This window comes from Xiphophorus hellerii, chromosome 19 (genome assembly GCF_003331165.1).
Source record: "Xiphophorus hellerii strain 12219 chromosome 19, Xiphophorus_hellerii-4.1, whole genome shotgun sequence".
NCBI classification, from domain to species: domain Eukaryota; kingdom Metazoa; phylum Chordata; class Actinopteri; order Cyprinodontiformes; family Poeciliidae; genus Xiphophorus; species Xiphophorus hellerii.
The window spans coordinates 21,873,358-21,886,528 of NC_045690.1; the positions used below are offsets into that span (position 1 = coordinate 21,873,358).

Here is a 13,171-nt window from a genome sequence, read left to right on the forward strand (position 1 = left end):
AGGGTTGGATTTTACTTCATGAACTGATTATTTGTGTGTCTATTTATCCATGGAGGAGGAGGAAGTCAGGAGAAATGTCTGAGAATCCTAACCTGGATACCTAATAAACCAGTACCATGCCCAGGGATTTAAATGCACAACGTTCGTAATTATCCATGCAACATCAGCAAATGACCACTTGTGCCAAAACACGACAATGGTCACAATATAGCCAGATAAATACCACTTTCGCTCGGATTCTGACCGGCGTTGTAAGCCGGTCCACCCTTCCAACAGGTACAGCACCAAAGTAGCCAATCTCAAATGATCAGGCACCGCTGTAATTGTTTGTCTCGTTTTCCCCATATATTCAGTTCAGTGTTTTACTTGCTAATGTAGCTTTCAAAAATGTTACACTAAAAAAAAAAAAAAACACTCTACAATCCTGAGTGCGGTTACATTTATTACAAGTTGTTTGGCCCTTAATAATCTCTCTAAGCTATCACCGAACATGTAGTGGATGGAGCAAAGTTAAAAAAAACCGATATATAATCATACTATTTGGAATTTAGTGAAATTATTGCTCTCGTTTCCTGCGTTTCCTTTAGGAAAAGCGCTCGATCCATACTTTTTGTTGTTGTTGCTGCTAATAAGTTGCTACATCTAATCAACAAATTCTTGTTGACTTTAAAAATATATATATATAAAGAACAGTTACTATATCTGTGCTTTGGACAGATATAGCGAATCCTCCATTTAAGGAACTCGTTTCCTGTTTTCACATGACGTGTGGCCATAATTATTTCACTGCCTTCCAGAAAATGTTTCGGTTGCCGTTTCGTCAGGTTTCCTTAAAGCGACTGGCAGCTGGATGGAGTCTTTCTGAGTTTTCCCGGCTGCACCACAGTCGTGATCGGGCTCAAGTCCGCCACAGAGGCTGCGAATCAGGGTCGCTGCCATTCATCAGATGCCGCTGCATCTGATGGTTGTTTGTGAGGATTTATTACCTGTTCAAAATGGCTGGTTGTACGCGTACTGCTAATGCTCAGGAGAAGGTGAGCAGTAATCAATGTACAGCTGCAGTGGGATCTGCCTGTGTTGTCAGAGCCACAAAAATTATAGGTGACAAAATACTGAACTGTGCTACGACCTGAGTGTTTAACTTTACGGATGTAGCCATAATGCAACATGAGCCTTGCTTTTATTTGGTTTGGTAGTAAGGCTTACAGTGGACTATTTCAGTTTAGATGCATGTAGCAGTCTTATTTACATTCTCTTTGGGTCGAAGAGATTCATCTTTTATCATTTCCGTGATAAACGGAGAGGTTGCCCGGTTACCGGAATGGGACTCTTTCCAGCTTGTTCTGCATCGGCCCTGCCGGTGGGAAACTCAAACAGCAACAGTCTTAGACGCTGCGGATGTCTAAATATTCACTACGGCTGCGAGAGAGACTTTTTTTTAAAGGTTTTGTCGGCTCTAATGGCTTTTATTTTAAAGTAGAAAGAGGGTAATGAGAGAGGGAAGACATGCAGCAAATGTCTCCAGGCTGGGAATCGAACCTGCAACCACCGCCACAAGAACTAAGGCCTCCATTTGTGGGTCGTGCTTTGCCACTGCGCCACCACAGCACCCCAGAGAGTGGGACTTTTTAAGCAAATAACAAGAAGTCAGAATTTGCTCAGTTTTATCTTTCTGAGCTATCAAGCTTTCTCTGTTATGGACTCGGTAAGGCTAGCTATGCTAACTGTGCTAATCGCTAGTAAGACGCCAAGCTAGTTTCACATGTCAACTCTTGGATCTATTTTGTCTTGTACTGAAACATTATTAAAAACCTGTTTTTGGGGGGTTTATCATCACCTCTGCTCCTAATATAAATAATCGACAACCACTAAAGACAGAAATGTTTTTATGCTTTTCTCGTAAACAGTTCATAGAGCAACCAGTCTTTACAGAAACCACAGCTCAGGATTCTGTCACAAAATCCTGATTGTTGCATCTCTAGTTTGTTTACACCCAAAGTCTAGATTTCTAGGTGTATATCTTCTGATTTATGACAATAGAGTAAATTTCAGCAGCAGTCGGTGGGATGTGACTTTTTGTTTCCCTTCTTAGCCGGGGTCGTAGCGATGATCTGAACACGATTTACAATAGCAAAGCTGAGAGAAAACAAACAATCACCACTAGCTCTATTGGCCCAGATTCTTCATTTTGTTTTTTTGCTTGTTTGTTTTTAGAAAAAAAAAAACACCAAAATTTCAGTCTGACCATTAAATCATCGCCCCAGAGGAATCTGTCTCTTCACTTTCCTTCTGGGTTTCAATGTACTGACCACACAGAGGACACGCAGGGGACATGGCAGCTCGGAGAACAAGCGCGGCCTTGTTGAACGTTCGCACTCCCACCTCGCTGGCGTCCAGTCTTCCAGAAGGAGAGAGAGAAGATGGATCATATAACTCTGAATTTTTCTCATGGATTTTTGTGGTCAAGCAAAAAAGTCTCCTTTGGCAGCAGGCCCATGCATTTCAATTCATAAATAAAGCTGGATCCTCAAATGCTTCCTCCTCGTGCTGCATGCTGGAGAAAAGTTCCACCCTCTGACCACATAAAACTCCAGAGGTTGGCTGCCAACCCTTGGCCTGGTGAGATTATAGCTTTAATTCCCTTGTATAATTGGGATCCCATTATCAATAAAAGATTGGACAGGAAATGAGTCTGCTAACACAATTCGTACGATGAATCAGCTAAATTGGGAAACCGGGTAAAGATGTGTGGGGAGAAAAATAGATGACTCGGGGTTCGAACAAGGTCGTCGTCACTGGAACAACTGTTGTGATAACTCACCATAATGCGAGTTATCAATAATTCACAACTGCTGTGAGTTATTGATAACTCACCAGAATGTGGTGAGTTATCAATATCGTCTTCACAGAACAACTTTAGTTAGTAGCTTCCACGTTGTTAGAAAAGGAGACTTCTATAGAAATGAGTTGAGCCAACTCACATCCAAGCTTTGAAGTTAGTACAGTACTTTGTAGGCGGCAGATGTCAAGAAAAGCTGGTTGGTGGAAGGCTAACAGCTGGACAAGTTGACCCAGTTGGGGTCAAAACCTGAAAATGTTTCCATGCACGAGATATCAATGGATATTACACAGCCGCACATTTGCACAAGACTGTTGTTCTCTGGTATTCTGCTGTATTGCCCTCCCTGAACTACAGCTATACTACAACTCAAAGTTACGATGGTTGAGTTCGGCAATGGCATCAGTCTGTCCGATCAGCAGGAGAGTCGTTACTCCACTCTAAAGGCCCGGGTCTACCTTACTGCACCAGAAGTCTTTGACAGAATTTATACGTCAATAACCCCCCCCACTGCCTTTGCTCAAGCCTCACCGCATTCCCTGGGGTTCTTTTTTTAAACGGTGAATGCTGCAACAGAAGAATACTCCTCTCCAAATGGAGAGAAAGACAGATTTTCTATCACAATGTCAGACACTGCAGGTACAACCAGGCGCCACTCCACCAAGAGTGGAGTAAACCTGTTACGGTTCAGCGTCAGAGTCTCGTTTGTACCACAGCATCAAAAATGGTGTAACTTCTAGCTGTCTGAAGATGGCCTGAACCACCTCGACCAGTGAAATGTCTGGTAAGTTTTGGTGACGGCGGTATCTCAAATGCAAAAAAAACGGAGGAAACCAAGGTAAAGTATCAAACGTGTTTTTACAGGCCTCAAGTTCCGATGTGAAAAAGAAATATTGGTATTAGCGATGCCTATTTGAGACTATCTACAGAGAGTTTGTTTGTTTTAGAGTCAAGACTTTTCAGGTTGGACGATGACCCTGGAGTGACATTACAGGTGGAGGTACAGAGTATTTGGTATCTTGCAGATTGGTGGCAGACAGTAAGTACTCTAGATAAGTAAATGTGTGTAATCTCTCTCACCTGTTGGTTAATGGCCTCTCCAGATAGATTGGGGAACATTGCCACTGACAAGGTAGTAAACCAACCAACTAGGTCCAGTATTTCCTCTTAAGAAGGACTATTTTCTAGGTTGGCGTACTTGCATTGGTGATTTTCGAATGCGAAGATTGAACTGGAGGTCGACGAAGACGATTCCCAGAATCCATGAAACCATATTTAACAATCCGGCAACTGGAGGAAATCAGCATTGGATCTAAATCCAGGTCAATTCTTTCAGAAGACTCAAGCAAACCCCAAAACCTCTCCGAACAGATGACCAAAACAAAGGGTCAAAAAACCTTTCCTTCTGGGCATGTTCTGAAAATAAATCAAGAAACGGGTCTCCAACGGATCTGCAAGATCTCACGACGTGGAAGCCACAAAACTATTCATGTCACTGTTCATTTTCTCTTCTGTCTTCATTTGCACTAAATTAGTTTAAAAGACTCACGCAATGCCGTTCTCTGCAGCTAAGACTTCACGGGCAATAAACTCCATGACATTCCTCTCCTCGCATGTCACCTCACGGCTTAGTTGCGCCATTGTACCCAGCATGCCTTTCTCTCCCGCTACTGCCGAGCTGGCGCTTCACGCGAAGATCTGGAGGAAATGGCAGCAAGGATGAAAGAAAACTAAATGGACCGAAGCGAGCTAAACGAACAAGAACAGAAAAAGAAAGCAACCCAGCAAACAGCAACACCATCTGCCTTCAGTTACCATTGCACGACACAACACGTGTGAATAGCATTGCCAGTGCATGGCTGTTTTTTATTTTTTTTCATGTGCAGGCCAGACCTGGCTGCTTTGTATAACACTCAGGAACTGCAGCAAGGCTGGCGGAGTGCAGCGGGGGAATCCCATCAAACACCTCTGCCCGCTTTCCCTTCCTGTAACAGTTTAACCCGCGCTAAACGGAGCGTGTGCAGAAGGCCGAGCAAGCTGCAATTACAGCACTGATTACAGATCAGCTCCACCGTCAGGCTTTTTTTTTTTTTCTATTCCAGAGGGAACAACTTTGCACAAGAGGGCGGAGGAGGTTCTGCAGAGAAACTGGGAAGCCCCCACGAGGGATCAAGCAAGAGGAAATATGAACCGTAGTTTCACAATGACCGCACATACCGATGCAAATTTCTGATGTTAATTTATTTGGTAAACCTCCGTGTGGCTTTCTGCGCTGCTCAAAAGCAATGCAAGAGTGACATCTGCTGGCGACGATTTACCCTACTGTGTTTTGTAAACAATATAGTTTTTTTATTATTTTTGCTCGACGACCTGAAATGTAGGGTCCGTTTTTAATCATTTAAAAAAATATGTTTTTAAATGCATGACTGCAATCTAGTGTGGTTTTAACTTAAACATTTTTACATCAGTTAAGTAGTTTTAGAGCCCAACTTAAAACCCAAATATTACTCTAAAGAGTATGAAATAGGAAATGAAGTTAGAATTGTAAAAAGTGGGATTTTTTTTTTGTGGTTTAAATTTCAGACATGCGAGTACTTTCTATATCAACTGAGGACTGAAACAATGATGATGGTATCACTGCAGGAAAATTGAAATTATGATTGAAAGGTTAGGGCAATAATAGTACGTTTCTATGTGGGAAAACAGAAGATCTTTCACACAGATGTAGAAAGAAACAAGAGGTGCAAAAATGCTGGTCAGAACTGGAGTAGAAATGACATATTCCTCAATGCTGGCAGAATATTTGTATTTCAGGCTATAGTTTTGTCTCAAGCAGTCATTCAAGACGGCAAGACATGACGACAGACTGAAGTCACCAAAAAGGAGCTTTTAATTTTATCCAGTGTGCCAGTTTAAGTCTCCAAACTTGATAATTGAACACTTCTGACTTTTTCCTACATGTTACCGTGTTGTTTCTCAACACGTTAATTCAAACTGGAGCTAAGGACGTCTTTGTGTAACGAACTGTTTTTATATTAATCCAATCAAAGAAACGCTTAGCTACGTCAACCGCTTGCAGAAATGAGAAAAAAAAATTGTTTATAAAGTTTTTATTGTTAAACTTTTATTCAAAGAAATGAAGAGCAGAAGCTGCCCGGAGTGGAGTGAAAATGCTACAAGCCTTAAATAACGATCAGGAAAAACAAAACGAAAACAAAAAACTGACCAATTGAGGGATTTCCAAATGAACGAATCCGTTTTTAAGGAGATTATAGAAAATATTTATGTGTGTCAATAGTCCGTGAAGTTCATCACAAGTCCTGGAAAAACAATGAGAAGTGTGTGAAAATGCAGGTGAAACGATAGACACACCTTTTTCTAGCAACGAGTGATTTTTGTAACTTTGAATCAGATGCTTGAATTTTTGGAAAAAAGTTTAAAAAAAGAAAAAAAGAAAACACTAAAAAAAATACTTAAATAGACAAAGTCTCTCAACTGTATACAGCACTGCAAACCAGACCCTCATGGCATCCCCCCTCACTTTGTCCTTTCTTATTGCCTTTCAGCATGCATACTGTCTGCTGCCTCAGTCGCAGGTCAGCAGCAATTTAGGAGGTTCCTAAAGTAAACATTCATAACAGCAAAAAAACAAAAACCCCCTGAAAACATTAGAACAGAAAATGACAGCAACATAATCCATGTCCAAGCAGTACGAACACACCATGTACTACGTTTGGAGTGAATAAAATGTTTTTTTCTCCCAAAAAAGTCTGAATGTGCTTATGGTGAAAATTTCAGTAAAATATATACACTGCAACTCAAACTTGCGTGACAACTGAACATCTTACATTAAAGGAGTTCCTGCCTCATAACTTCCTGTATTTTTTTTTTGAAACCAGAGGCTTAATACATTTTATTGCACGTGGTTCATCTTAAGTTACACAAGTGCTGCTTTCATGGTTTTTCGTTTTTTATTTTACTCGATTCTGTCTTTACTGGAACACGGTAAGCGAAACTTTAATCAGTAAAGCATTACGTCGAAAACCGGGAAGGAAGTTGCAGATCATCTGCTGTGTGCGGAGAGCTGCTCAGACTTCAAACTGTAGTTTTGAACGTCTTTGGTTGTTGCTGCATTCATATTAAATCAAATCTAGTTTACTTTAAGAAGTTCGCCACACACCAAAGTCCAGATTCATATTAATCATCCGGAGGTTTAATTTGAACTGAACTTAAACCTGTGGCAATTGTTCCCATTTTAAACATCAGCATTTTCACGTGAATATGATGAAGCTAAATAGATTTGACATATTAAGGATTAAAACTAGCCTACCAGCAGAATGCCGAATGATGTTTGTGTGTGTTTATGTGTGCAGAATGAAATGACCCATTTGTAGAGTGAAATTCACAGGCCAGAGCTTGTTAGAATTCAAAGAAGAAGAAAAAAACTATTTTTGAAAAACAATGCATAGCATAAAACAGCGAATCAAAGTTCGTCTGTACTGCACTTCATACCTACGCCGCACGTAAAAACACGTGTGAGGAAAGTTTTTGTTGTTGTTGTTCCAGTTGGAGCCTGCTGCTCAGGTGGAGAGAGCCGAGGTAGAAGTCCCCCGCTTTTAACAGAGGAGGGAGGGGAGTACAGTGGGGTGCGTCTTGGGTTGGGGGTGGGAAGATTCTGGACCCCTCCTTCTTAATACTGCTGTTCAGAACCACAGCTCCTCCATCTCCGGCTGACTCCACTGTGCTCCTATTGAACAAAGAACGGGAATCCCACGCCGACTCTCTAGCCGTCCTCCTCGTCTTCCTCGCGGCTTGCCACCACTCTCTTCCTCAGGGCTTCGTCGGGGTAGCCCTGGCCCTCGGGGGACTGCCTTTGCCTTCTCCAGGCCCCGCCCTGGTCTTCTTCCTCCTCCTCGTCATCGTCCTCCTCGCCGTCAGCCTCCTGGTCCTCGTCTTGATTCTGGATCAGTCGGGACTGCTCCATTGACTGTTTCTCTGCAGAATCGCACAAGCAACATCAGGGAGGCTCTGAGCTAGCTACAAGCTACACTAAAACCTTTTCTTACATTAGAGATTGAAAAGTATCCAAACCCCTTGAACCTCTTCAAATTTTGTAACCTTACAATCAAACTTCAATGTACAAAAAAAAAAAAAAAAAAACAATTTGAAAATGTGGCGAGCACCTGAAAATGATGCAGGGTTTCCCCCAGTGTATTATAAGCCTGGCAGGCCACCAGGCTTAACTTGTCAAGCATTACACAGCTTATTTTAATAACTGGCTGATTACTGAGGATTATTTTCTTGTGCGTTTGCCTTTTTTCACACTATAGTTGTTGTCTAAGTATTGTCAATGATGTAGGGTTTCCCCCAGTGTATTATAAGCCTGGCGGGCCACCAGACTTTACTTGCCCACCTGCCAGACTAAGCGTTGTTTTGTTTGTTTTTACACACCAGTAACAGTTACTGTTAAGACAGACTAAGCTGGGTTTATAGTCAAAGCATTAACAGGGTGGACACCTATTGTGCTGTCCAACCCCGTTGGCCCCAAATGCTATTATTTCAAAATTATGATGCCTGTTTGTGCAACTCTGCATCTTTGTAACTTTTAAAAGATTTTTAAACACAAAAACTTCAGCTTCTATGTGCCACAAATCTGGAACAAACTTCCAGAAAACTGCAAAACAGCCGAAACACAGAGTTCCTTTAAATCAGGGCTAAAACCCCCCACCTGTTTAGAGTTGCCTTTGAACCATAAGAAGTGGAACATTGAACGGACTGTATGATCTGTATTGATGATGGTACTGGACAAAATGTAATGATTGTGACTGATTTCTCAATTGTTGACTGCGTGTTGTTTTTATGTTTGTGTTTTTATGATGTTGAACTGCCTTGTTGCTGAAATGTGCTGTACAAATAAACTTGATTGATTGAAAAACACTGTTGGCTGATGGTGGACTGCACTAGCGCCTCTACCACCAAGCTTAGCAGGTTCTCTGTGATTTATCCTTTTCCTTCCTCTTCACAATCACGCATTATTGGATCATTTGTCACTTGAAATTCTTTAAAAATATATATACATTCAAGTTTGTGGTTGACACCAAAATCTGAAACTGTTTATAAAGTATTAATACTTCTCCAAGTCACAGCACGATATAAATATTAATGCAAAAACTCACTCTGGTAGTAATCGTGTGAGGAAAATCGTCGGGAAGGAAAGACGTAATCTGCGATGAACACTAGCAACTAAAATGACAAAAGCATTAAGATTATGTCAATTATTCACGGTACGTTTGACTCACAACTTTCTCATGGAGTGACACAGATGTACTCACAAGACCCAACGTCAGGCCAGCAAACAAGGTGACCAGGCCAAAGATGACATATGAACCCCAAACAGGAATCCCCAGCTGCTCCGTCATGTAGTTATGGCAACGCTGGGAAACAAAACACGGCTCTCACATATTTTTAGCCTTGAAATGATTTGAATTCCATCTTCTGCTGTCATATTTGCTTTTTATTACACACCAATCACAAGCAGTCCTTTCAAAATACGGTCTGCAAAAATCAATGAGTGGGCCATTTACTTACTCGGATGAACATGGAGAGCTTGAACAAAGCCGACATCGAGTTCATCCTGTCAAAAGAGGAGGCGAACGCAGCATGTAACTCGACGCAAATCTCTCAGTCACAAAAACATCTGCATGCTCGCGCGTCGCTTTTTAAAGCCCACAAGAAGACGCCAAGAATAGAGTTAACATCCACTGACGTTTTCTGAGATTTCAAAAACACAAAAGGATGCAAACGTGTTTTCCACAGGAGATTTTTTTAGCCACTTACAAAAATGAGGACGGCCCGAACCACGAAGAAATGGGCTCCGTGTTTTTCCATTTCTGTTCGTCGACGAAGCTGAGGAAATCTTCTTTGGTACGAGCGCCGTGGTACTTGCGGAAAACGCCATCCTTGCAGCTGAAAAAAACAAAAATCTCAATCAGTGACAAAATGAACGGGGCTTTTAGAGGGAGCTCAGGTTTTTCCTCAAACTCCTGATTAAAAAAAATCTTAATTTCCATTTATTTGACTAGTGTTATTTCTAATGTCTATAATAGTGGTTTCTGTGGCACAAAAGTCAAACAGAAAATACACTTTAACACTTTAAAGCTGTTTCTGCAACAGCAGGATGTTCAAAAAATGTCTCTTATCCTTATTTAACTTCTAAAAGCAACATCACCAAATGGACACCACAAATAAACAGAACGATCACCTGTTAAAAATAAATAACCCACCTATAATAACAGTTTGGGGGTTTTTTTATAATAATGAGAGATTCTAACATATACCTCAGAGTATGTGCAGCATTCAACTACGTTTGCAGCAATTATCTTTAGGTACTGCTGAAAAAAACACAAAAAAAAACAACACAAAAAAGCGGAAGCAATGGAAACCACAAACCCTGCAGATACGTACTGGTATATTGTAGGAAGTGAAGTTATGATGAATCGCCCACTCAGACCTTACAGAGGAAAGAGACGACAGTCAGCAGGAAGGACTTTTGTTTTTGCAGCCTCACATTAATGCATTAGCTTGTGTCAGATCTATCCCAGTAAAACACATTACAGATTATAGGAGTCGGCAACCCGCTGCTCTTTAGCGCTGCCCTAGTGGCTCTCTGGAGCCATTTCAAAAATGTTTGAAAATTTTAAAAGATGGGGGTGGGAAATATATTTTTTGTTTTAATATGGTTTCTGTAGGAGGACAAACGTGACACAATCATTCTTAACGCTTTCCAATGCTATAAAAATGTGTAGAATAAATATTCAACATTTCCGTCAACAAAGATTTGTGTCATAGCCTGTGATGTTTCTTTCAGCTGGGCGGGGCGCGAGGCAGGTGGCTGCTGTAAACAAACCGGGGGATGTGTGGTGGGCCATGGAGAGCAAAGGGGAAAAGAGACAAATAGCCGAGGAGAGATTCTACAATTCTTGGACCGAATCATTTGCATTCATTGCCAATGCGGAAGGATTACCTGAACATTTGCTCTGTAGCGACAAGTTGTCAAATAACAAAATGAGTACCGTACTTTCCGGACTTTAGAGCGCACCTTACTATAAGCCTCACCTACAAACAAAAAAAAACTGGAAATGTTTTTTTTCCAGCCGCATGGTTCAAAGCGTGGGGGAAAAGTACCGGTTTATAGTCCGAAAAATAGGGTAAAGTGGAAAGACATTTCCAGGGAAGGTACGTTACATTAGCTGCCGGGTCAAGATTAAAGTTACATCTTACATGTCCGTAAACAGAAGTCACATTAAACAGGTAAGAACACAATCCTGCCATATAGGCACATATATTTAGTAACAAAGTTGTTGTTTTTATGAATTGATTAGTGATTTTTGTCAGTATATATTTAGAATGACACTTAGTAACATTATTGTGTTTTGTTGCGTGTCAAAAGAGAAGAGGATGCCGCTATGTTTTACCGTTGCACTAACTTGCTTGGCAGTTGCACAGAAATCAAACTTAAAGTGTATTAAATTAATTTTATATACTTTACCTTTTCAAAAGGCATTGCTTTATTTTTAGAACTGCAAGTTGCGTTTTATTGCACTCCGTTTGTTGACCAGATAAGGGGCCCGTTAAGTTTTGTTTTTTTCGATCACACACTTAAGAGGGATTATTTACAAGGAGCGATCTCGTTATGCAAACTGCATTTGATTTTCCAAGTTCCAAAAGGAAAAATATCTTTCCCTGCTGAATATTTATAATAAAAATTATATCAAAAATCTGATTTCTTTATTGCATTTCATTAATTTTTACCAATGCAACGAAACATAAAACATTCATTTTGTAACGGGAGGTAAACTTAAAGCACAACAGAGTCACGTGGTGCGTCATTCCTTCCAGGACGCACTGCAGGGAAAATAAACATTTAATCATGAAAGCTCATGAATGTATGCACTTAGTCGTTTTAACAACAGGCTAAAATAGCTAATATAAACATTTACATCCTGTTTTACCTTTATTATAATCCTTATATAAGGCTTTTAATTTTTTTGCGGCTCCAGACAGATTTGTTTTGAGTACTTCAGATAATCGCAGGATGCGTGAACTAATTAGTGTTGCCCAGCTAGGAGGTTGCTTACCAGGTTGCTCTGTCACATCCACCTTGGCGACGTTGATGCCCATGTCATCCCCCCAGTCCGCGAACTCTTTCCACACCACCTGCAGCTGCTGGCACGCAGGACACCAGGGCGCGTAGCTGCGGGGGAAAATGTTTAAAAAGCTTTCAATTTGTCTTGCACGTCGTGCTGCTCGACATCATTAGCCCTCAAGTTAGCATCCCCCCCAAAAGGCCGGTTAGCAATGTATATTTGCTTAGAAAGCCTGACTTTTTCGTCGCGCTATGTGACTAAATTAAGATAGACATAAACTTATTTTAAACAGGTTGAGCTAACGCGGGAACTCGGGTTTTAGTTCAAAACAAGAAACTGCAAAACTAGCTAGTTAGCCTGTTAGCGGGACACTGACAACTCAATCATCCATTCTCCGGTCATTATCTTCTCCCAGTCCCCGTCCGTCACGTCCTTGAGGCTGTCGGGCTTGGCCGAGGCTGGCAGCGACGATGAAAATGTCAGCAGAAGGAGAAAAGGAAAAGTCCAGGAGCGGAGACCCGCTCCCCGAGAGAAAAACAACGTGATTCCACTCATGCTGCTAGTTAGCCGACGAGCCGTGTCCATTCCACAAGTCACTTCCGGTGTGCGCCTTCGCTGTAGCGGTAGTGACGTCAGAGCCAGCTGATAGCTAGATAAGCGCTTATTGTTTTCATATTATTCTTAATCGTATTAAGTTTTTTTATTTTCTTCGTTATTCTACTTTGTATTATTTCTACACATGAATTTATGTATTAACATCAGGTGTGGGTGTTGTCTATATAATATTCAAAAGCTAAAAAATATCATGTTTTAAAGCTAACGATATTTGTTTGACTACCTTGTTCTTAAAATGTTTAAACAAGCATCTTTCGCCAGCCAATATTATTCAAAATGTGGACCAAAAAAACGCCAAATTAAATCAAATTAATACCAATACATGAAGGAGCAGTGATAAAAATCTAAATTAACCCGTTTAATCCCAAATTTTGTCCTGCAAAATAAGTGCATGCATTTCAAACCTTGGCCCTCCCCAACACATGATACTTATGAATTATTACATTTTATGTTGGTTATGTTAGTGAAAATGTAGGTTTTATACTCGGCAACAATTGTTGCCGGTGGGAAACTGCATAGTCTAAATTACACAAATATGGCCTCTTTATAGATAGAAAAAAATAAGAAAAAT

At 40.8% G+C, this 13,171-nt stretch overlaps 1 protein-coding gene across 1 annotated transcript; it reads right to left on the reverse strand.

Moving 5' to 3' along the window:
• Positions 1-5,937: 5,937 nt before the first annotated feature.
• tmx1 (thioredoxin-related transmembrane protein 1) lies at positions 5,938-12,603 on the reverse strand. Its single transcript, XM_032547685.1, has 8 exons — positions 12,362-12,603; positions 11,977-12,092; positions 10,304-10,349; positions 9,677-9,805; positions 9,428-9,473; positions 9,172-9,273; positions 9,016-9,082; positions 5,938-7,834 (listed from the first exon to the last, which is right to left on the reverse strand). The coding sequence occupies exons 1-8, from the start codon at positions 12,568-12,570 to the stop codon at positions 7,623-7,625; spliced, it is 927 nt and encodes a 308-aa protein (XP_032403576.1). The 5' UTR covers positions 12,571-12,603; the 3' UTR covers positions 5,938-7,622.
• Between the last annotated feature and the right edge of the window lie 568 nt (positions 12,604-13,171).